General features: G+C 47.3%; 1 protein-coding gene across 3 annotated transcripts in view; it reads left to right on the forward strand.

The window, feature by feature from the left end:
• The window catches only part of robo4 (roundabout, axon guidance receptor, homolog 4 (Drosophila)), a 133,756-nt gene extending 112,536 nt beyond the window's left edge, over positions 1 to 21,220 (forward strand). For all 3 annotated transcript variants that reach the window (XM_070894346.1, XM_070894347.1, XM_070894348.1), the window contains 3 exons: positions 7,446 to 7,858; positions 13,278 to 13,541; positions 20,164 to 21,220. In XM_070894346.1, the coding sequence (XP_070750447.1) occupies positions 7,446 to 7,858; positions 13,278 to 13,541; positions 20,164 to 20,342 (856 nt within the window). In that variant the 3' untranslated portion in view covers positions 20,343 to 21,220. The remainder of the gene's footprint in view (positions 1 to 7,445; positions 7,859 to 13,277; positions 13,542 to 20,163) is intronic.
• Positions 21,221 to 23,303: the final 2,083 nt, after the last annotated feature.

Below are 23,303 nucleotides of genomic sequence, written 5' to 3' on the forward strand. Positions count from 1 at the left end.
ATTTGGTCCAAGTGTTTCCAGTGAATGAGTCCATTTGAAAGTTTGACCCGAAACACCCTGCTCCCCTCTTTGGCCACAATAGTGCCGGGAAGCCACTTGGGACCTTGTCCATAATTCAATACAAATACAGGATCATTGATTTCAATTTCATGTGACACATTTGCGTTATCATGACATGTATTTTGTTGAAGCCGCCTGCTCTCTACCTGTTCGTGTAGATCAGGGTGAACTAACGAGAGCCTAGTCTTAAGTGCCCTTTTCATGAGCAGTTCAGCGGGTGGGATCCCAGTGAGTGAGTGCGGTCTCGTGCGGTAGCTGAGCAGGACTCGGGATAAGCGAGTCTGCAGTGAGCCTTCCGTTACCCTCTTCAAGCCCTGCTTGATAGTCTGCACTGCTCTCTCTGCCCGACCATTGGATACTGGTTTGAACCGGGCAGATGTAACATGTTTGATCCTGTTACGGGTCATAAATTCTTTGAACTCTGCACTGGTAAAGCATGGACCCTTATCACTCACAAGGACATCAGGTAGTCCGTGTGTGGCAAACATGGCCCGCAGGCTTTCAGTGGTGGCGGCGGACGTGCTTGCCGACATTATCTCACATTCAATCCACTTGGAGTACACATCTACAACCACAAGGAACATTTTATCCAAAAACGGGCCTGCGTAGTCGACATGGACCCTGGACCATGGTTTGGAGGGCCAAGATCATAAACTTAGTGGCGCCTCCCTGGGTGAATTGCTTAACTGCGAGCATGTGTTATAGTCCGCATCGATACCGGGTCACCACACGTGGGATCTGGCTATCGCTTTCATCATCACTATGCCTGGATGGGTACTGTGGAGGTCACTGATGAAAGTGTCTCTGTCCTTCTTGGGGACCACTACCCGATTGCCCCACAGAAGGCTGTCTGCCTGTATAGACACTTAATCTTTGAGCCGCTGGTACGGCTTTATCTCTTCCTGCATTTCCACTGGGACACTGGACCAGCTCCCGTGAAGCACACAATTTTTTACGAGGGACAGTAAGGGGTCCTGGCTCCTCCAGGTTCTAATGTGTTGGGCTGCGACGGGTGATTGCTCACTCTCAAATGCTTCCATAACCATGATTAAATCTGCGGACTGCGCCATTTCCACTCCTGTGGTGGGCAATGGCAGCCTACTGAGAGCATTGGCACAGTATTCTGTGCCTGGCCTGTGGCGGATGGCGTAGTTGTATGCAGACAACGTGAGTGCCCATCTCTGGATGTGGGCTGATGCATTGGTATTTATCCCCTTACGCTTGGAAAACAGGGATATTAGAGGCTTATGGTCAGCTTCCAATTCAAATTTGAGCCCAAACAGATATTGACGCATTTTCTTTACCCCATAGACACATACTAAAGCTTCTTTTTCAATCATGCTGTAGGCTCTCTCAGCCTTAGACAGACTTCCAGATGCATAAGCAACCGGTTGCAATTTCCCAGATTCATTAGCTTGTTGCAATGCACACCTGATGCCATATGACGACTCATCACGTGCTAATACCAAACGTTTACATGGGTCATACAACACAAGCAACTTGTTTGAGCATAACAATTTTCTAGCTTTTACAAAGGCATTTTCTTGGCTTTTGCCCCATACCCATTCGTCTCCTTTACACAATAAGGCGTGCAGTGGTTCTAACAGTGTACTGAGACCCGGTAAGAAGTTACCAAAGTAGTTCAGGAGTCCTAGAAACAACCGCAGTTCGATCACGTTCTGTGGCCTCGGTGCGTTCTCGATTGCCTCCGTCTTCGAATCGGTGGGCCTGATGCCATCCGCCGCGATTCTTCTCCCCAGGAACTCTACTTCAGGCGCCAGGAAAACACACTTCAAGCATTTTAATCTGAGCCCCATGTGGTTGAGTCGACTAAGAACCTCCTCCAGGTTTTGCAGATGCTCGACTGTGTCCCGACCTGTAACCAAGATGTTGTCCTAGAAGACCACCGTGTGCGGGACCGACTTCAGTGAGCTATCCATGTGTCTCTGGAATATCGCCGTGGCTGATCGAATTCCAAACGGGCGTCTGTTATAAATGAAGAGACCTTTGTGCGCGTTGATGCAGGTGAGGCCCTTCGATGATTCCTCCAGCTCCTGCGTCAAGTCCAGCTTTGTGATCATTTTTCCCCCACGCCAGCGTGGCAAAAAGGTCGTCAGCCTTTGGTAGTGGGTATTGATCCTGCAGGGAGAAACGATTGATGGTTACTTTGTAATCACCACAGATTCTGATGGTGCCATCTCCCTTGAGGACTGGAACAATAGGACTGGCCCATTCGTTGAATTCACTCGCCGAAATGTTGCCTTCTCGTTGCAGCCGGTCTAGCTCGATCTCTACTCTTTCTCTCATCATGTACAGTACTGCTCTCACCTTGTGATGGATGGGTCGCGCCCCCGGAATTAGGTGAATCTGCACTTTTGCTCCTTGGAACTTCCCGATACCTGGTTCATAGAAACATAGAAAATAGGTGCAGGAGTAGGCCATTCAGCCCTTCGAGCCTGCACCACCATTCAATGAGTTCATGGTTGAACATGCAACTTCAGTACCCCATTCCTGCCGATTACAGGAATCAGTTCCTTTGTGTAAGTTCTCAGTTTAGTGCGAATGGAAGTCAAGATTGGCCTTGAGGCCTTGCTGCACCATAATTTTTCAAAAGTCTTTTTGCTCATAATGAACTGGCCCACGCCCGTGTCCAGCTCCACTGACACCGGGAGTCCATTTAATTCAACCTTCAGCATTATCGGGGGACACTTTGTGGTAAATGTGTGCACCCCATATACCTCTGCCTCCTTGGTCTGAGGCTCTGGTTCATCGTGATCCGCTGTGGATCTGTCCTCCTCTGCAACATGGTGGTTTGCAGGATTAACAGAGTTTTCAGCTCGCCTGCACATACGTTGGAGGTGTCCCATTGTTCCATAGCCCTTGCAAATGTATCCTTTGAAATGGCATGAATGGAACCTATGATCACCCCTGCAGCGCCAACAAGGTGTTAATGGCCTTTCATTCACCACCCTTGATGGTGGACTCTGAGACTTCTGCGGATGTGCAGCTGCAGGCATGTGGGGCCTGCCTTATACGTTGCGATTTGAAAACGACATCACTTTGTTCACAGTACTTGTAGCAGGACTCGTGTGCTGAGAGATTTGCTTAGTATTGTCATGGTGGCAATGAACGCCTGGGCTATCGCTATAGCCTTACTTAAGGTTGGGGTCTCTACAGTCAAAAGTTTGCGAAGTATCATTTCATGGCCAATGCCAAGGACGAAAAAGTCTCTGAGCATGTGCTCCAAATGTCCTTCAAATTCGCAATGTCCTGCAAGGCGTCTTAGCTCGGTGACATAATTCGCCACTTCCTGGCCTTCAGACCTTTTTTAGGTGTAGAACTGCTACCTCGCCATCAGAACACTTTCCTTCAGGTTCAGATGCTCCCGGACCAGTGTGCACAAATCATCATATGATTTCTCTGTGGGTTTCGCTGGAGCAAGCAGATTTTTCATGAAGCCATATGTTGATGTCCCACAGACGATAAGGAGAATCGCTCTTCGTTTGGCAGCGTTCGCTTCTCCTTCCAGCTCGTTGGCCACGAAGTACTGGTCGAGTCGCTTCACGAAGGTTTCCCAATCATCTCCCTCTGAGAATTTCTCCAGGATGCCCACTGTTCTCTGCATCATTGGGTTCGTCATCTGTATCTTGTCGCCAGTTGTTATGTATGAATAAAGAGTCTGACTGGATACTGTGAGCTCAAAGTAAAGTGTGACCTTAGTCTTTTATTGCAGGTCTTCAGAGTGCCTCTCCAGCCTGTGAGGCCTCCTTAAGTACCTGTGCTCTCATAGGCTTCTGGGATTCCTTGGGACACCAGGGGATGAGCCTTCTGATGGCTGTACAAGGTATACATAAGTTTACATATATAACATAGATGATGTCCTCAAGTCGCTGGAATAGGACTTAAACCTACAACCTTCTGACCCTGAGGCAAGAGAGCTACCCACTGAGTCACAGTGACACAGTGGGGAGGCAATTCATTGTCACTGTCCTTGGAGCATGCGAAAGGTGGACCTTCTGATTTTAGTGCAGAAAGCTCACTCACGTTACATGAGATGTGAACTGGACCAATCCCCTGCTTCCATACTGAGCCAATGGCCTGCTCCCATACTGATCCAATCCCCTGCGCCCATACTGATCGAATCCCCCGCTCCCACACTGATCCAACCCCCGCTCTCGTACTGATCCAATCCCTTGCTCCCACTCTGATCCAATCCCCTGCTCCCACACTGATCCAATCCCCTGCTCCCACACTGATCTAACCCCCGCTCCCGTACTGATCCAATCCCCTGCTCCCGTACTGATCCAATCCCCTGCTCCCGTACTGATCCAATCCCCGGCTCCCACACTGATCCAGTCCCCTGCTCCCACATTGATCCAATCCCATGCTCCCACACTGATCCAATCCCCTGCTCCCACACTGATCCAATCCCCTGCTCCCACACTGATCCAATCCCCTGCTCCCACACTGATCCAATCCCCTGCTCAAGCAAAGCTGTAGATTTAAAATGATTTTTTTTACAGAAGCAAGTTATCTTACAGGATAAACGAGCTTAGACTAAATTATATGTTTACCAACAAAAAATTTTAAGCACAAATTGAAGGGCGGTGGGAGAAGGGAGAAGACTGAACAGAGAGACAGAGGGATTGTGTTTGACGGATGCACTCTGTTACAGTGACTGATGGGCACATGCAGCCCTCAATAATCTGACTTACAGTTGCTGTTGGAGGAGGAAAAAGTTATTTTCTTAAACTGCTCTTAGCCAAGGGAGCCATTGTGGAATTAGATCATTAAGGTTAACCCAGCGTGCCTTTGGTATGTCACCAGAGTAACTTGTATGTTTAATCTTTTATTTTAAAATGATAGGGATGCACTTATAACTCAGTTAACATTGGCGCTACACAAGTGCCAGGCAATTACTATTTCCAACAAGCGAGAGTCTATTCACCACCCAACCACCATTCAATGGCATTGCCATCACAGAATCCCTCACCATCAACATACTGGGGGTCACCATTGACCAGAAACTTAACTGGACCAGCCACATAAATACTGTGGCATCAAGAGCAGGACAGATGCTGGGTATTCAGTGGCGAGTGTCTCACCTTCTGACTCCCCAAAGCCTTTCCACCATCTACAAGGCACAAGTCAAGAGTGCGATGGAATACTCTCCACTTGCCTGGATGAGTGCAGCTCCAACAACACTCAAGAAGCTCGACACCATCCAGGACAAAGCAGCCCGCTTGATTGGCATCCCATCCATTACCTTAAACATTTACTCCCTCCTCCACCGGCGCACCGTGGCTGCAGTGTGTACCATCTACAAGATGCACTGCAGCAACTTGCCAAGGCTTTCTCGGCAGCACCTCCCAAACCCACAACCTCTACTACCTTGACAAGGGCAGCAGGCACATGGGAACACCACTACCTGCAAGTTCCCCTCCAAGTAACACACCATCCTGACCTGGAAATATATCGCTGTTCCTTCATTGTCGCTGGGTCAAAATCCTGGAACTCCCTCCCTAACAGCACTGTGGGAGTACCTTCACCACACGGACTGCAGCGGTTCAAGAAGGCGGCTCACTGCCACATTCTCCAGGGCAATTTGGGATGGGCAAATAATGCTGGCCTTGCCGGTGACGCCCACATCCCATGAATGAAAAAAAAATGGACTGCCAGGTGTTGATCTGAGCCATACAGACCAGGAAGGTGCCAGGTTTGGACTGTGTTCAGATAGCGGAGTGCAGTTACTGAAGGAGTCCGAAGTTACACCGAGCACTGTCTGTCTTCTGAGGTGCCTGTAAACGATCGCATGGTACTCTCGAACAAGAGCAGGGGAGTTTTTCTCCGGTTTCCTGCCCAATATTTATCCCTCAACCAATACCACTAAAAAAAAGTTTATCTGGTCCTTATCTCATTGCTGTTTGTGGGAGCTTGCTGTGCACTAATTGTTTGCCGCGTTTCCTACATTACAACAGTGACTACGCTTCAAAAGTACTTCATTGGCTTTAAAGTGCTTTGGGATGTCCTAAAGTTGTGAAAACTGGAAGTTCTTTTTGTTTTTGTTCAGATTGTCGCGCCGATGCTGTGATCTAATTGAATGGCGGAACAGGCTCGAAGGGGCTGAATGGCCTCCTCCTGCTTCTATCTTCCTATGCTACAATTTCCCCCAGGGAGGGAAAGATCAGCCAGGTTTCCGTTCTCCAGTTAGACCTGCTGTGGACGTTGGAAGGGGATACGGTTTGGATGGGCTCCTTGTATTCGAGTAGCTGGTCGACACTCCAGTGTTGAGACGAGCACCTGATGCACGCCTTTGTTAGGTCCAGACACGACTATTCCCCATCATCATAGGCGGTCCCTCGAACAAGGATGACTTGCTTCCACATGAGTTCACAGATGTTTCAATGAAGGACCCGATGTTCTAGTCCTGAACTCCAATTGAAGGGGTAGAAGATCGTGGATTTTTTTAACGTGTGGTGACCGTTGCAAACCAGCCACCACACGGGCTTGACAGAGCTAGGCCTTTATCCAGTGGCAAGGGTAAACCAGGACGACTGGAGACCTGCTCTGCTGCATGGACCTAGTGTGCACAAATATCGTAGTGTGGGCTGGCCCATGCTGCTTCTGGGCCCTCGGCTCTTCTGGGCCCCATACCCTCATTCGCCGCACCTCCGCCACAATCTCTCGCCGCTCCTCCGCCACAAACATTCGCAACACCTCCACCATGATCCCTCACCGCTCCTCCGCCACAAAAACACTCGCCACACCTCCGCCACAATCTCTCGCCACACCTCCACACCAAACACTCGCCGAACCTCCGTCACGATCACCCACCAAATCTCAGTCACGATCCCTCATCATTCTTCCGCCCCAATCACTCATCGCAAGTCCGCATTATACTCCATTTGCCAGATGTAGGCTCACTCACTTAGCCTGTCTATATCCATTTAGTCCAACGCTCTACTAGCAGTGTCCTGGCTAATATTTATCCCTCAATCAACATAACAAAAACAGATTATCTAGTCATGAACACATCGCTGTTTGTAGGAGCTTGCTGTGCGCAAATTGGTTGCTTCATTTCCCACATTACAACAGTGACTACACTCCAAAAGTACTTCATTGGCTGTAAAGCGCTTTGGGACGTTCAGTGGTCGTGAAAGGTGCTATGTAAATGTATATTTCTTTCTTTCAAGATGCTCGTTAAAAGCTACCTCTTTGACCAAGACCTTTCCTAAGGTGGCTTGGTGTCGAATTCGGTCTGATAACACTGAGGCACAGTGCCTTGGGCTGTTTTAATACATAAAAGACTTTATGTAAATGAAAGTTGTTGGTAGTGAAGGTAGCTCCTGGTGATGGGAATTAATTAATTTGTTTTTTATTTACAGGAATTTTACAGACAGCCTGTCCTCCTTTCAAAGACCTTTCTCGCCGCCCCATACGTACGGCTACATCTGCGGGCCGCTGTTGTCTGACCTGGAAATGGATGATGCGGACTATGACGACGAGGACGATGACCTGGATGTGGAGGTGGCCCGTGTGAACTCTCACCGGTTCTTGCGTCGATTCTGCCACACTCCCACCTCCAGCCTCAGCGAGTGTGAGAGCTCGCTCGCTGGGTCGCTGGCCAATGGCTGGGGCTCGGTGTCCGAGGACAATTTCACCAGTGCCCGCTGCAGCATGGTCAGCTCCTCCGACGGCTCCTTCCTCATGGACGCCAACTTTGCCCAGGCGCTCGCCGTGGCCGTTGACAGTTTCTGTTTTGGGCTGACGCAGGGGGAGACGGAGACCCCTTACTCAGGTAAAGCTCGGATGCAAATGTTCCATGCGCCGGATCCAGTCTGCGCGTTTGACACCCCCGCCTTTTCCTCTCCCATCAAACCCTCCCAGCTCAAATACAGCACGGGGTTAGATACAGAGTAAAGCTCCCTCTACACTGTCCCATCAAACACTCCCAGGGCAGGTACAGCACGGGTTAGATACAGAGTAAAGCTCCCTCTACACTGTCCCATCAAACACTCCCAGGGCAGGTACAGCACGGGTTAGATACAGAGTAAAGCTCCCTCTACACTGTCCCATCAAACACTCCCAGGGCAGGTACAGCACGGGTTAGATACAGAGTAAAGCTCCCTCTACACTGTCCCATCAAACACTTCCAGGGCAGGTACAGCACAGTTAGATACAGAATAAAGGTCTCTACACTGTTCCATCAAACACTCCCAGAGCAAGTACAGCACGGGTTAGATACAGAATAAAGCTCTCTACACTGTCCCATCAAACACTTCCAGGGCAGGTACAGCACAAAAGCTAGAAGAACAGTGTGTCCTTTATGTTCTGGTACCGGGCACATTTCAGTGTGATTTACAGCAACATTGCACGTTTGCAATAAATGGAAAGTTTTGCCAAACACTTTGTGCAGACAGAGCCCATTGCACGAGACAGCGAGTCTGGAATTATTCCTGGATGAAAAGGCAGAGGGAGAATATAATTTCAAAACTTGTGCAATTGCCACTATTTACAGAAGATTTTTATGAATCAACGACATCGTCTGATAAAAAGTGTTTACATTCCAGCTGTAAATAGGATATCGCAGCATTCAGCTGATGCGGCTATTCTTACTTCCCCACATTGTAATTTCCGCTAACAAACGTTCTGAATAATCCAAGCATTTCAGTTGCTATAAATAGCCCTAAGAAGCTTCAAACCAACGCACAAACAATCTCCAGTGAGTTTTAATACCCTACTTTGAGGCAATTTAATAAACCAGTGTCTGACCAGGTATTAATCGTCAAATCCTCATAAATGCATTAATGTCTGGGAAAAGAGACACATCTGGATAGAACACTTCATGACAAATCCTTTTCTCTGGCACAGCATTTTATTTATGTACTGTGCCACAAAGCTATTTTTGTGCAGGAAAGAGAGAAAGAACTTGCATTTATATAGCGCCTTTCACAACCTCAGAATGTTGACAAGCACTTTAAAGCCAATTAAGTACTTTTGAAGTGTAGTCACTGTTGTAATGTAGGAAAGCTCCCACAAACAGCATGGAGGTAAATGACCAGCTAATTTGTTTTAGTGATGTTAATTGAGGGGTAAATATTGACCAGAACACTTGGAAAAGTCCCCTGCTCTACTTTGAATAATTCGAGCAGATCTTTTACATCCGCATGAGAGGGCCTGAGTTTCATGCCTCACCTACCTCCTAGTGCACAGTGCTCCCTCAGTACTGCACTGAGTGTCAGGCTAGATTAAGTCTCTGGGGGGGCAGTTGGCACCCACAACCTTATGAGTCAGAGGTAAAAGTGTTACCCCACTGAGCCAGGCAGACAATGTAAGCCTGGTAACTTTATTTGCAGAAGATTCTCGAAGCTGTAGTGTGGTGAAGTGGCTGGAATGTCCAACTAATGTTGCACTTTTTGCCTATACTTCTCACTTCCATCTAGCTCATATAATTGGGACGAAGGTCTTTCCTCTAATTCTGCCCTCTTGAGCATCCCTGATTATAATCGCTCAACCATTGGTGGCCGTGCCTTCTGTTGCCTAGGCCCCAAGCTCTGGAACTCCCTCCCTAAACCTCTCCGCCTCTCGACCTCTCTTTCCTCCTTTAAGACGCTCCATAAAACCTACCTCTCCTGCCATAATTTCTTCTTGTGTGGCTCGGTGTCAAATTTATTTGTTGTGTCTTGAACCACTCCTGTGAAGCGCTTTGGGACGTTTTACCAAGTTAAAGACGCTATATAAATACACATTGGTGTTGATAAAACGCTGGCAGGATATTTTCCCTGGTTACTGAAGTGTGTGAGCAACCTCAGTTGCTAGCACACTTGCCTCTGGATACAATACGAGGAGTTTGAGCTCGTAAGCCGAGATGCCGCTGCAGTGCAGTACTGACAGAGGGTTGGGATGAAGGTGGCATCCTTCAGATGAGAAGCCCGGTCTATCTGTTCAGTTGGATATTCTGGATGAACCGAAACTTTCTCCAGTTGCACACTGGGGAAGCTGAGGCTACCTTAATGAGCTGTCGCTGAACATTCTGCAATTTTCCCTGACTCCATCCGGCTCCTAAGCTGCTCCCTAACGTTGCTCCATGTCCTCCTCAACTGGGAGCAAAGCTGCTAACTCCATAATCATAAGGTCTCTCAGTTCCCCATCCACAACATTGCCCAGTTGACCACTAACTCACTGGTGGGTATGTGGGGGATTTACAGGGGCCTGAGGTGTCTGCACCTGGGTCCCTGGTATCTGTTGAGGCAGGGAGTGCACTTGAGCCCCTGTATGTTCGAGTAGGTCAGTGCCAGAATCCCTGAGGCCACGCGCGGACAAGCTATAGGCCAAGCCTGGGTATTGCCTTGTGTACGACACACTGCAGCGGGGCCATTCTTCTGTATATGGCTGTCAAAATCTGAGAAGTGTTCAAAGTGACCTTTACGATCAGCAAGAGTGACAGACTGCAAATCCATTTCACAATATGGAGTCATTCAGAGTGTCACGCAGCAAAATCTTTTTAAACTTTATTGCCCTATGAGCGATTGGCTCTCCTACTGAATAATATTTAGTCGGTCCTCCGTTCTTTATCTTCTATATCACACAGTCCACCTTGTGTGTTCTCCCGCATGTGACACCTGCGCCGTATTTCGTGTGCTCTGTGTGTAACACGCTCCCATCCCATGTGTTCTGTGTGTGACACGCTCCAGTCCGTGTGATCTGTGTGTGCCACGCTTCCAGCCCATGTGTGACACGCTCCCATCCCGTGTGTTGTGTGTGTGACACGCTCCAGCCCGTGTGTTCAGTGTGTGACCCGCCTGTGGTCTCGACTGTGGATCAGGAGCAGGAACTCGCACCGTCGGGAGTCCCCGCTCCTGCTCCCGGCCCAGCATTTGCCTTGCAAGGGACAGATGGAAGTTCCACCCCTCATAAGTCAAGAAGCATCGAGGTCTATCGCAGCGTCTAAACAGCAGAAGTGGGGCATCTCAGCCTGCCTGCTCTATGTGGCCCAGTATTGCTTCGGGAAGAGTCTTTGCCCACTAGGCCATGGTGGAACTAAGGAATCCTCTCTGCAATCAATGCCATGTTAATTGTAAACTAATTCCTGTAAACTAGACACAGTGGCTTGAAACACACACAACTCTGAAGAACGGTGGAGACCTGGAGTAACTGAGTGTGCACCGTTTCCCAGGGGCAGTGAGGTGGGGTGGGGTGGATCGGGCTGGTTGCACTCTGGAGCTGTGGCCAGAGACTGGTAGAGCCCCAGTGGAATTCTAGGCCCTGACGGGAAGAGTCCGTGATAGCTACAAGTGACCAGCACGGTCTTTGTTCTATCAGAATACTCATAGTTCACCCTCTAGTGCCTGGATGAAGGCACTACACCGTCGATATCGAACAATACAAATCTGCTTTGAAGGTCTTTGTAAATGGACTGGATGGTGCACATGTCACGATGATGAACATCTATTCCCCTGACCTTTTCAGCAGGCCTGTTTTCCGAGCGGCTCACTACACGGAATAAATGAAACGTAAAAGTCCTGTTTTATTGGATTGCTGTCTTCTCATTTACTGGGTAATTGTAAAATGCATTTAAATTGGGGTCAGTGTTTATTGGGTTTTTGTGTCTCTGAGGCTGCGATATTTACGGCCTACATTAAGGTTTGATCCAGAGTCTGTGGCTATAGAAATGCTGATTGAGCAGCAGACAGTACTTCAATTAATTAATCTGCTGCTGTATCCTAAATCTATCCAGGCCTCGTCCAACTTTATAGTTGAGCAAAGTGATGATGCAATTCTCACAGGAGTTGTGTGTGCTTCAAGCCGCTGTGTCTAGTTTACAGGAATTGTTTTACAATTAAAATGGCATTGATTGGAGAGAGGATTCCTTAGTTCCCCTATGGCCTACCGGGCAAAGGCTCATCCTGAAGCAATACTGGGCCACATGGAGCAGGGAGGCTGAGATGCCCCACTTCTGCTGTTTAGACGCTGCAATTGGCCTCGATGCTCCTGAATTAGGTGATAAAGTCGGTCAGAATCCTCGCTTCCGGGATTCCTCGCTCCCGGGATTCCCCGCGACCAACTGTCCGGGTTTCCCCACTCCTGGGATTCCTCGCTCCCGACCGTCCGGGATTCCCTGCTCCCGGAATTCCTCGCTCCCAACTGTCCGGGATTCCCCGCTCCAGGGTTTCCTCGTTTCTGGGATTCCTCGCTCCCGGGATTCCTCGTTCCCGGGATTCCCCACTCCCAGGATTCCTCGCTCCCAACCGTCTGGGGGGTTCCCGCTCCTGGGATCCCCAGCTCCCGGGATTCCAATCAAGAATTGCAGCTGTCAATGTCCGGTGAGAGTGAGTGTGGAGCATTCGTCTGCTAACACTGCCCAGGCTCATGTTGAAGATGAGTCACTTGAATGGCCTAGCAGAAGGTGGCTGCCCCCGATGCACTAATATCAGTGGACAAGGAGAGAAGGAGAGAAGAGGAGGGGGGAATAATTGTGAGGAAAATTAAACAATCTTGTGAGAGACGTGCACGGGTTTATCACTGTGACACACAATGAGATGCACATGAGGGTGTAACTGTATCACTAGTCACATGTAGTCTGGCAAACGATGACAAACATTCCACCAACAAGTTTACAAACTTGTATACTCGCTCCCTCTGTTCCTCCCGCTCCCTCTGTTCCTCCCCCTCCCTCCTCCCCCCTCTCTTCTCCCCTCTCCGTCTCCCTCCCCCTCTCCGTCTCCCTCCCCCTCTCCGTCTCCCTCCTCTCTTCCTCTCTCTGTCGTCCCTCCTCCCTCTCTCTGTCCATCTGTCTCTCCCTCCTTTTCTCTGTCTGCTCCTCCCTCCCTCTCTCTCTCTTTGTCTGCCTATTTCCCTCTCTATCTCTCCTTCTCACTGTCTATATATCTCACACACACGTGCACACAATAATTATTTTTAGGAAGAAGAGCTGGTCAAGTAATAGATCTAACTCACATCACCGCTCCCCGCTGTCTTCAGAAATATATCTCATTGTCTTTTGAGCCATTTATACTGTGCATCATCAGCTTTGTGGGGTTACATTGCTGATTTTTAACGAGTCCCTGATATTTGAATCCTTTGCCATACCTTTCGGTCCGCTCTTAATTTATTACTTCTTAAGTTTATTGCTTTAGTTTTGACTACATATTGAGTTGTTCCACCATATAAAATGAGATTGATTGTATGATTATAACCCATTTGTTCTCTAATTCCAGCTCTCCCTACAACCTCCTTTCTACCTACTGACTTCCCTGATGCTGATCTATCCCACAATCTCTCGGAAGGATCAGAGGTCACTAGTGGGTGCCCAGAATCTGAGGCTGGTCAGATTTGGGATTGGAATATGTCTTGGGCAGATGAAATAGAAGACAGAATCACACAGAAGGTGGCAGCGAGGAACCAGACGGCAACGGCAAGAGACTGCAATGGACCCTTCAGGGAGCTCTCAGACCAGCAAAAACAGGCCAAATACATCACCGGTACAATGGACTGAGTAACGTTAAATCCTAATTCTTTAGTTTTACTGTTAGAAAAAAAGACAGACTTGCATTTATATAGCACCTTTCACAACCACCGGATGTTTCAAAGTGCTTTACAGCCATTGAAGCACTTTTGGAGTGTTTTAATGTGGGAAATGCGGCAGCCAACTCCCACAAACAGCAATGTGATAATGAGTTTTTGTTACATTGATTGAGGGATAGAAATATAGAAACATAGAAAATAGGTGCGGGAGTAGGCCATTCAGCCCTTCAAGCCTGCATCACAATTCAGTATGATCATGGCTGATCATTTTTGCAACTTTAGTACCCCATTCCTGCTTTATCTCCATACCCCTTGATCCCTTTAGCCGTAAGGGCCACATCTAACTCCTTTTTGAATATATCTAACGAACTGGTCTCAACAACTTTTCTGTGGTAGAGAATTCCACAGGTTCACAGTTCTCTGAGTGAAGAAGTTTCTCCTCATCTCGGTCCTAAATGGCTTACCCCTTACCCTTAGACTGTGACCCCTAGTTCTGGACTTCCCCAATATCGGGAACATTCTTCCTGCATCTAACCTGTCCAATCCCGTCAGAATTTTACATGTTTCAATGAGATCCCCTTTCATTCTTCTAAATTCCAGTGAATATAAGCCTAGTCGATCCAGTCTTTCTTCATATGTCGGTCCTGCCATCCCAGAAATCAGTCTGGTGAACCTTCACTGCACTCCTTCAATAGTAAGAATGTCCTTCCTCAGATTAGGAGACCAAAACTGTACACAATATTCAAGGTATGGCCTCACCAAGGCCCTGTACAACTACAGTAAGACCTCGCTGCTCCTATACTCAACTGTAGCAACACCTCCCTGCCCCTGTACTCAAATCCTCTCGCTATGAAGGCCAACACGCCATTTGCCTTCTTCACAGCCTGCTGTACCTGCATGCCAACTTTCAATGACTGATGCACCATGACACCCAGGTCTCGTTGCACCTCCGCTTTTCCTAATCTGTCACCATTCAGATAATATTCTGTCTTCCTGTTTTTGCCACCAAAGTGGATAACCTCACATTATACTGCATCCACCATGCATTTGCCCACTCAACTAGCCTGTCCAAGTCACTCTGCAGCCTCTTAGCATCCTCCTCACAGCTCACACTGCCACCCAGCGTACTGTCATCTGCAAACTTGGAGATATTACATTAAATTCCTTCATCTAAATAATTAATGTATATTGTAAATAGCTGGGGTCCCAGCACTGAACCTTGCGGTACCCCACTAGTCACTGCCTGCCTTTCTGAAAAGGACCCGTTTATTCCTACTCTTTGCTTCCCGTCTGCCAACCAGTTCTCTATCCACATCAATACATTACACCCAATACCATGTGCTTTAGAAACATAGAAACATAGAAAATAGGTGCAGGAGTAGGCCATTTGGCCCTTCTAGCCTGCACCGCCATTCAAAGAGTTCATGGCTGAACATGCAACCTCAGTACTCCATTCCTGCTTTCTCGCCATACTCCTTGATCCCCCTAGTAGTAAGGACTTCATCTAACTCCTTTTTGAATATATTTAGTGAATTGGCCTCAACAACTTTCTGTGGTAGAGAATTCCACAGGTTCACCACTCTCTGGGTGAAGATGTTTCTCCTCATCTCGGTCCTAAATGGCTTACCCCTTATCTTTAGACTGTGTCCCCTGGTTCTGGACTTCCCCAACATTGGGAACATTCTTCCTGCATCTAACCTGTCTAACCCCGTCAGAATTTTAAACGTTTCTATGAGGTCCCCTCTCATTCTTCTGAACTCCAGTGAATACAAGCCCAGTTGATCCAGTCTTTCTTGATAGGTCAGTCCCGCCATCCCGGGAATCAGTCTGGTGAACCTTCGCTGCACTCCCTCAATAGCAAGAATGTCCTTCCTCAAGTTAGGAGACCAAAACTGTACACAATACTCCAGGTGTGGCCTCACCAAGGCCCTGTACAACTATAGCAACACCTCCCTGCCCCTGTACTCAAATCTCCTCGCTATGAAGGCCAACATGCCATTTGCTTTCTTAACCGCCTGCTGTACCTGCATGCCAACCTTCAATGACTGATGTACCATGACACCCAGGTCTCTTTGCACCTCCCCTTTTCCTAATCTGTCACCATTCAGATAATAGTCTGTCTCTCTGTTTTTACCACCAAAGTGGATAACCTCACATTTATCCACATTATACTTCATCTGCCATGCATTTGCCCACTCACCTAACCTATCCAAGTCGCTCTGCAGTCTCATAGCATCCTCCTCGCAGCTCACACTGCCACCCAACTTAGTGTCATCTGCAAATTTGGAGATACTACATTTAATCCCTTCGTCTAAATCATTAATGTACAGTGTTAGCAGCTGGGGCCCCAGCACAGAACCTTGCGGATAACCATTATGCATATTTGTGTGGGACCTTGTCAAAAGCCTTTTGAAAGTCCAAATACACCACATCCACTGGTTCTCCCTTGTCCACTCTACTAATTACATCTTCAGAAAAATCTAGAAGATTTGTCAAGTACGATTTCCCTTTCATAAATCCATGTTGACTTGGACCAATCCTGTCACTGCTTTCCAAATGCACTGCTATTACATCTTTAATAATTGATTCCAACATTTTCCCCACTACCGATGTCAGGCTAACCGGTCTATAATTCTCTGTTTTCTCTCTTCCTCCTTTTTTAAAAAGTGGAGTTACATTAGCTACCTTTCAATGCATGGGAACTGATCCAGAGTCTATGGAATGTTGGAAAATGATCACCAATGCATTCACTATTTCTAGGGCCACTTCCTTAAGTACTCTGGGATGCAGACTATCAGGCCCTGAGGATTTATCGGCCTTCAATCCCATCAATTTTCCTAACACAATTTCCTGACTAATAAGGATTTCCATCAGTTCCTCCTTCTCGCTAGACGCTCGGTTCCCTAGTATTTCCGGGAGGTTATTCGTGTCTTCCTTAGTGAAGGCAGAACAAAAGTATTTGTTCAATTGGTCTGCCATTTCTTTGTTCTCCATTATAAATTCACCTGATTCTGACTGCAAGGGACCTACATTTGTCTTCACTAATCTTTTTCTCTTCACATATCTATAGAAGCTTTTGCGGTCAGTTTTTATGTTCCCTGCAAGCTTACTCTCATACTCTATTTTCCCCCTCCTCGTTAAACTCTTTGTCCTCCTCAGCTGAATTCAGAATTTCTCCCAATCCTCAGATTTGCTGCTTTTTCTGGCCAATTTATATGCCTCTTCCTTGGATTTAACACTATCCCTAATTTCCCTTGTTAGCCATAGTTGAGCCACCTTCCCTGTTTTATTTTTATGCCAGACAGGGATGTACAAGTATAAATATTGGGCAGGACAGTGCCATGGGATCTTTTACGTCTCCTTGGGAGAGCAGACGGGGCCTAGGTTTAATGTCTCATCCGAAAGATGGCACCTCCAACAGTGCAGCACTCCCTCAGCACTGTCCTGGGAGTGTCAGTCTTGATTTATGTGCCCAAGTCCCTGGAATGGGACTCGAACCCACAACCTTTTGACTCCGAGGCGAGTGTGCTACCCACTGGGCATGAGTAGAGAACCCAGACTGCAAGCTTCTGGACTCTCATCCAGTGAGTGGGTCAAGAGTTTAAATCAAGTCTTGGCTCAGATTTATTTGATCTTGCTCACCCTCACCGGTGAGTTCGATCGCTTCTCAGGATTTCATTAATCAGCAGAAAGCCTTGCGCCAGCCGACTGCTCCATCTTAGCATTGGTGGCGAGGGCCCTAGCATGGTTGGAGTAGAACGAGTGATGTGGGTAACCCACTCTGCCACCATGTGCCCAGATTACAAATACATCTAACATTTGAAAAAAAGACAGGACACTGATGGGTGGGATCTTAGCTGGGTCTTAGTGCAGCATTTTCTGGGGATTCATACTCATGGGTGATGGGCCTGGAAGTAGACATCTAATCCCAGCTTCCTGTTCATCACAGCACAGATATAAAATGACCCCTTTTTGATTTAAAAGTAACCGTCATCATCATAGGCAATCCTTCGAAATCGAGGAAGACTTGCTTCCACTCTAAAAAGTGAGTTCTCAGGTGACTGTACAGTCCAATACGGGAATTACAGTCTCTGTCACAGGTGGGACAGACAGTGGTTGAAGGAGAGGGTGGGTGGGGAGTTTGATTTGCCGCACGCTCCTTCCGCAGCCTGCGCTTGATTTCTGCATGCTCTCAGCAATGAGACTCGAGGTGCTCAACGTCCTCCCGGATGCTCTTCCTCCACTTAGGGCGGTCTTTGGCCAGGGACTCTCAGGTATTGGTGGGGATGTTGCATTTTGTCAGGGAGGCTTTGAGGGTGTCCTTGTAACGTTTCCTCTGCCCACCTTGGGCTCGCTTGCCGTATAGGAGTTCCGAGTAGAGCGCTTGCTTTGGGAGTCTCGTGTCCCACAGATATAAACTGACCCTTTTTGATTTAAAAGTGACAGTAGTGAGGATTGGATAACTGAGAAACCTAGGTGAAGGCCAAGATCCAAAGAGCAGGGCACCATCAACGTCGAAAAGGGGATGATAGAAGCGGAGGTGACATTGAGATTAGAGATTTAGTTATGGCTTGAAGTGCATTTTTAGGAACTCCCAATGGATTCTTCGCACCTATATTCGGAAAGAGAAAACAAATACCATGCAATTAAGAAACAAAATGGTTGGTTGCCATCCAAGACCAGGAAGCATAGCAATCCATCCTTAACCTACTGGGAGCTATCCAAGCAAGTCCTGTCCGACATGGAAGGCCAACGTAGGGTGGGTCTCTTTCACTATGAAAAGTTGCACCATATCCTCGTGATGGTTCCTCCTATCAGTGGGGAGGAGAATACTTTAGATCAAAGGCATTTCTGTCCACAATTCTCTTAGCAGCAAGTGTTATAGTCCTGATTGGAATATGTCTTGGGGTGCAAGAGTAACTTTCCACCCCTGACCTGTCGGCTTTCTCCTCCCTCCTTCTTTGCCCTGTCAGTGTGCAGGAGTCAGCTGTTGTAAGCTTGGTGCTTCTCAGAAAGGGTCTGATATGGCATGTTAGACCCGACAAAATTGTGGGTTTTTAAATTTTTTTATTTATTCATTCACGGGATGTGGGTATTGCTGGCATTTATTGCCCATCCCTAATTGCCCTTGAGAAGATGGTGAGCCGCCGCCTTAAACCCCTGCAGTCCTTGTGGTGCAGGTACTCCCACAGTGCTGACTTTGTCGCAGCGGTATGTTACAACTGAGTTACTTGCTAGGCCATTTCAGAGGGCAGTTTACGAGTCAGCCACATTGCTGTGGGTCTGGAGTCGCATATAGTCCAGACCGAGTAAGGACGGCAGATTTCCTTCCCTAAAGGACATTAGTGAACCAGATGGGGTTTTACAACAATCCGATAATTTCATGGTCACCATTACTGTTACAAGCTTTTTATTCCAGATTTATTTAATTAACTGAATTTAAATTCCCCAGCTGCCGTGGTGGGATTTTGAACTCATGTCTCTGGATCATTAATCCAAGCCTCTGGATTACTAGTTCAGTAACATAACCGCTATGCTACCGTACCACATATGCATGCAGAAAACAAGCGCAAGCGACAGAAGAAACGTGCGGCAAACCTGTCCCACCCTCCCTTACCCTCAATGACTATCTGTCCCACCTGTGGCAGGGACTGTGGCTCTCGTATTGGACTGTTCAGCCACCTAAGGACTCATTCTAAGAGTGGAAGCAAGTCTTCCTCGATTCCGAGGGACTGCCTATGATGCTACCGTACCACAATTAAGCTGGACTGGCAGTTGAGATAATTGGCTCTGCCTTCATATTTTCTTTTAAGGCACACACAATTCTTATGGCAGTTTATAGAGATTGTATTTGTTTTTTCCTGTCGAAGAGGGAGTCATAAGTGTGACTTGATGAAGTCATAATAGAATATAGACTGGCTACTATGAGTGGAGCTTGTTTCCCCGAGTTGCATTGGCCTCATTACCCAGTGCAGATTTTGCAATAGAAGCTTTGGTTTGATAACTCATCTGAAATGGTATTTATTGATTTCTGCTGCACTTGGAGCAGCCCCTTCACTTGCATTAAATGGGTTATGAGGAGGGTAAAAGATTATGGCAAATGTGATATTGATTTTTGCTTTAGAAATACTAACGGATACAGCCACAGTTAGTTATGTAAGCCCTTGACATGAGTGCAAAAATAATAAGCAAGCAAGAACAAAGTTGCATTTATATAGCACGTTTCATGACCTCAGGATGTCCCAAAATGCTTCACGGCCACTTTAATACTTTTGAAATGTGGTCACTGGAGCATCTAACTTGCGCAGATGGGGCCGTGGTTTAATGTCTCATCCAAAACACAGCACAGCACTCCCTCAGCATGCACTGAACTGTCAGCCTGTCTGCACTCACTATCTAGGGTCTCACAGGACTGCGGCTATCGATGGGACTGTGATCCAACCAAAATCAGCACCTTCAGGGGAAGAGGGGAGAAAATGGAGGCCAGATGTAATGTCCTGTAGGAAGATGCATTTTAATTGGAATTGGTGGAGTTATACACTGGTGAAGTTGAATTCCAATTCAACTTTTGTTTTACAGATGTGTACAACTCCGAAGCGGACATCCAGATGAACCCTGCCCTCAGCGCGGTACACGTGTCCTTCGCCACGGTTGGAGCCCCAGTACACAAGAGTTTCGCAGTTAGGAGGAAGGTGGACAAAGTTGGACTGATGAACTTTCCTGTGGACTCCAGCGGTCTCACCATGGTTAAGGTATAAGAACATGAGCGGCTTGGAACACCCTGTGGACCCGACCCATCCCTGTGTATATACAGAAATCTACAGACACTCAAGGAGCCAAATCCATGAGGAAGGGAGAGAAGGATGTTTTGAGAGTGCAGATGTTCCAGTGGTTATTGATAGACCCCATGGGTACTTGATCATCTTCAGTTCTACTTGAACAGTGCTGCACTTGCCAACATGGAGGATGGTTCTGCATGTAGTCTGTGTAGCTTTGATAGGAAACTCGGTAGTTTTGAACCACTAAGGGTCGGAAAGCTATTTCTAAACTTGCAATCTATTTGAAATCCGGGGCTGCAGACAAAACCGGCAACATGTGTACAGCCGACGACTGGTTATGTGAAGAATGAAAGAACATAGACATTGGCTTGTAGATCATGTAGATAGGTACCCGATGCCTGAATGGGGGAGATGGGATTAAATTCAAAAGCAAGGCTGTTGTCCTTGGGGCGTCTGAGTACGTGTACACAGAAGCCCCAGCCAGCTTTTAACTTATCTCATTACTAATTAATCTAACAGATGTATTTAAATAAAACTGACTCTGAAAGCCAGTCTGGAGTGACATTAAAAACTCACAATATACACCAAGGAAGCCCAGAACGTCAATGATTAGTAGATCAGTTGAGAAGATGGTGTTGGATGACGGCTCACCAATGTCCATTGCCTATTACTGGTCAGACATGGAAAGCAGTCAAAGCACATAAATAGGTTGGTAAAAAGGAATCATCACTTGACATACTTAAGGGGCCATTTTCTCAAGACCTAGTATTGGCGAAGTTATTTCATCCCCTGAGTGTAAGTCTAACTGTACTTATTATTTTCACTATAAACAAATGGCATTAAAAGAAAATAAACAAAAGCTGTGTGTAGATCATTGTGTAGCGACGAAATGTATCTTGTGTGAGTTGTGAATCGCATAAAATGGGTTAATTCCAATTTGAAATCCCGGGGCTACAAGATGTGGGGTAACATCTGTACACGTCAAGGAAAGAAAGCAGAGATGGTCAACCCAGTGAAACAAGAACTGATCACAAACATTACATCGTTCACTTTTCTCTATTTAATTGTTTGGAGTTCCTTGTCAGAGCAATATATTAGCACAGATAGAGGATTGGTTAACGGACAGAAAACAGAGAGTAGGGATAAATAGGACTTTTTCAGGTTGGCAGGCTGTAACTAGTGGGGTGCCGCAAGGGTCAGTGCTGGGGCCGCAGCTATTTACAATCTATATTAATAGCCTAGATTGAAGAGACCGAGTGTAATGTATCCAAGTTTGCTGATGATACAAAGCTAGGTGGGACAGTAAACTGTGAGGAGAACACAAAGCATCTGCAAAGGGATATAGATAGACTGAGTGAGTGAGCAGGAAGGTGGCAGATAGAGTATAATGTTGGGAAATGTGAGGTTATCCACTTTTCTAGGAAGAATAGAAAACCAGAATACTTTTTAAATGTTGAGAAATGTTTAAATGTTGGTGTTCAGAGAGATTTGGGTGTCCTTGTGCAAGGAACACAGAAAGCTAGCACGCAGGTACAGCAAGCAATAAGGAAGGCAAATGGCATGTTGTCCTTTATTGCAAGGGGGTTGGAGTATAAGAGATCGAGAGCCAGCGGCAGTTGGTGAGAGGGGAGCGACCTGTCAAAAGCATACCGGTGCAGCTACAGCGGGAGAGAAAGCAAAATAGAAGTAGAAAGTAATCAAAAAGTGACGTCACAGCCAATGTGGTAAGTGATTGGCTGGTGATTGGTGAGTAGCTTTTCTTTTCTTTTTATTGTTATTACCAATTTAAGGGTATCTAAGGTTAAGACATGGCAGGAGAGCTCGGCCATGTGATATGCTCCTCCTGTACCATGTGGGAACTGGGGGACACTTCCGGTGTCCCTGGGCGCTACGTGTGTGGGAAGTGTATCCGCCTCGAGCTCTTGACGATCCGCGTTGCGGAATTGGAGCTGAGGGTGGATTCACTCTGGAGCATCCACGATGCTGAGAATGACGTGAGTATCACGTGTAGTGAGTTGGTCTTACCGCAGGAGAAGGGTCCACAGCCAGATAGGGAATGGAAGACCAGCAGGAAGAGCGGTGCAAGAAAGATAGTGCAGGGGTCCCCTGTGGTCATCCCCCTGCAAAACAGATACACTGCTTTGAGTACTGTTGGGGAGGATGACTCATCAGGGGAGGGCAGCAGCAGCCAAGTTCATGGCACCGTAGGTGGCTCTGCTGCAAAGGAGGGCAGGAAAAAGAGTGGGAGCGCGATAGTGATAGGGGATTCGATGGTGAGGGGAATAGATAGGCTTTTCTGCGGACGCAACCGAGACTCCAGGATGGTATGTTGCCTCCCTGGTGCAAGGGTCAAGGATGTCTTGGAGCGGGTGCAGGACATTCTGAAATGGGAGGGAGAACAGCCAGTTGTCGTGGTGCACATTGGTACCAACGACATAGGTAAAAAAAGGGATGAGGTCCTACGAAAAGAATTTAAGGAGCTAGGAGCTAAATTAAAAAGTAGGACCTCAAAAGTAGTAATCTCGGGATTGCTACCAGTGCCACGTGCTAGTCAGAGTAGGAATTGCAGGATAGCGCAGATGAATACATGGCTTGAGCAGTGGTGCAGCAGGGAGGGATTCAAATTCTTGGGGCATTGGAACCGGTTCTGGGGGAGGTGGGACCAGTACAAACCGGACGGTCTGCACCTGGGCAGGTCCGGAACCAATGTCCTAGGGGGAGTGTTTGCTAGTGCTGTTGGGGAGGAGTTAAACTAATATTGCAGGGGGATGGGAACCTATACAGGGAGACAGAGGGAGACAAAAATGAGGCAAAAGCAAAAGACAGAAAGGAGATGAGGAAAAGTGGAGGGCAGAGAAACCCAAGGCAAAGAACAAAAAGGGCCACTGTACAGCAAAATTCTAGAAGGACAAAGGGTGTTAAAAAAGCAAGCCTGAAGGC

Source organism: Pristiophorus japonicus, chromosome 11 (assembly GCF_044704955.1).
Source record: "Pristiophorus japonicus isolate sPriJap1 chromosome 11, sPriJap1.hap1, whole genome shotgun sequence".
NCBI classification, from domain to species: Eukaryota; Metazoa; Chordata; class Chondrichthyes; family Pristiophoridae; genus Pristiophorus; species Pristiophorus japonicus.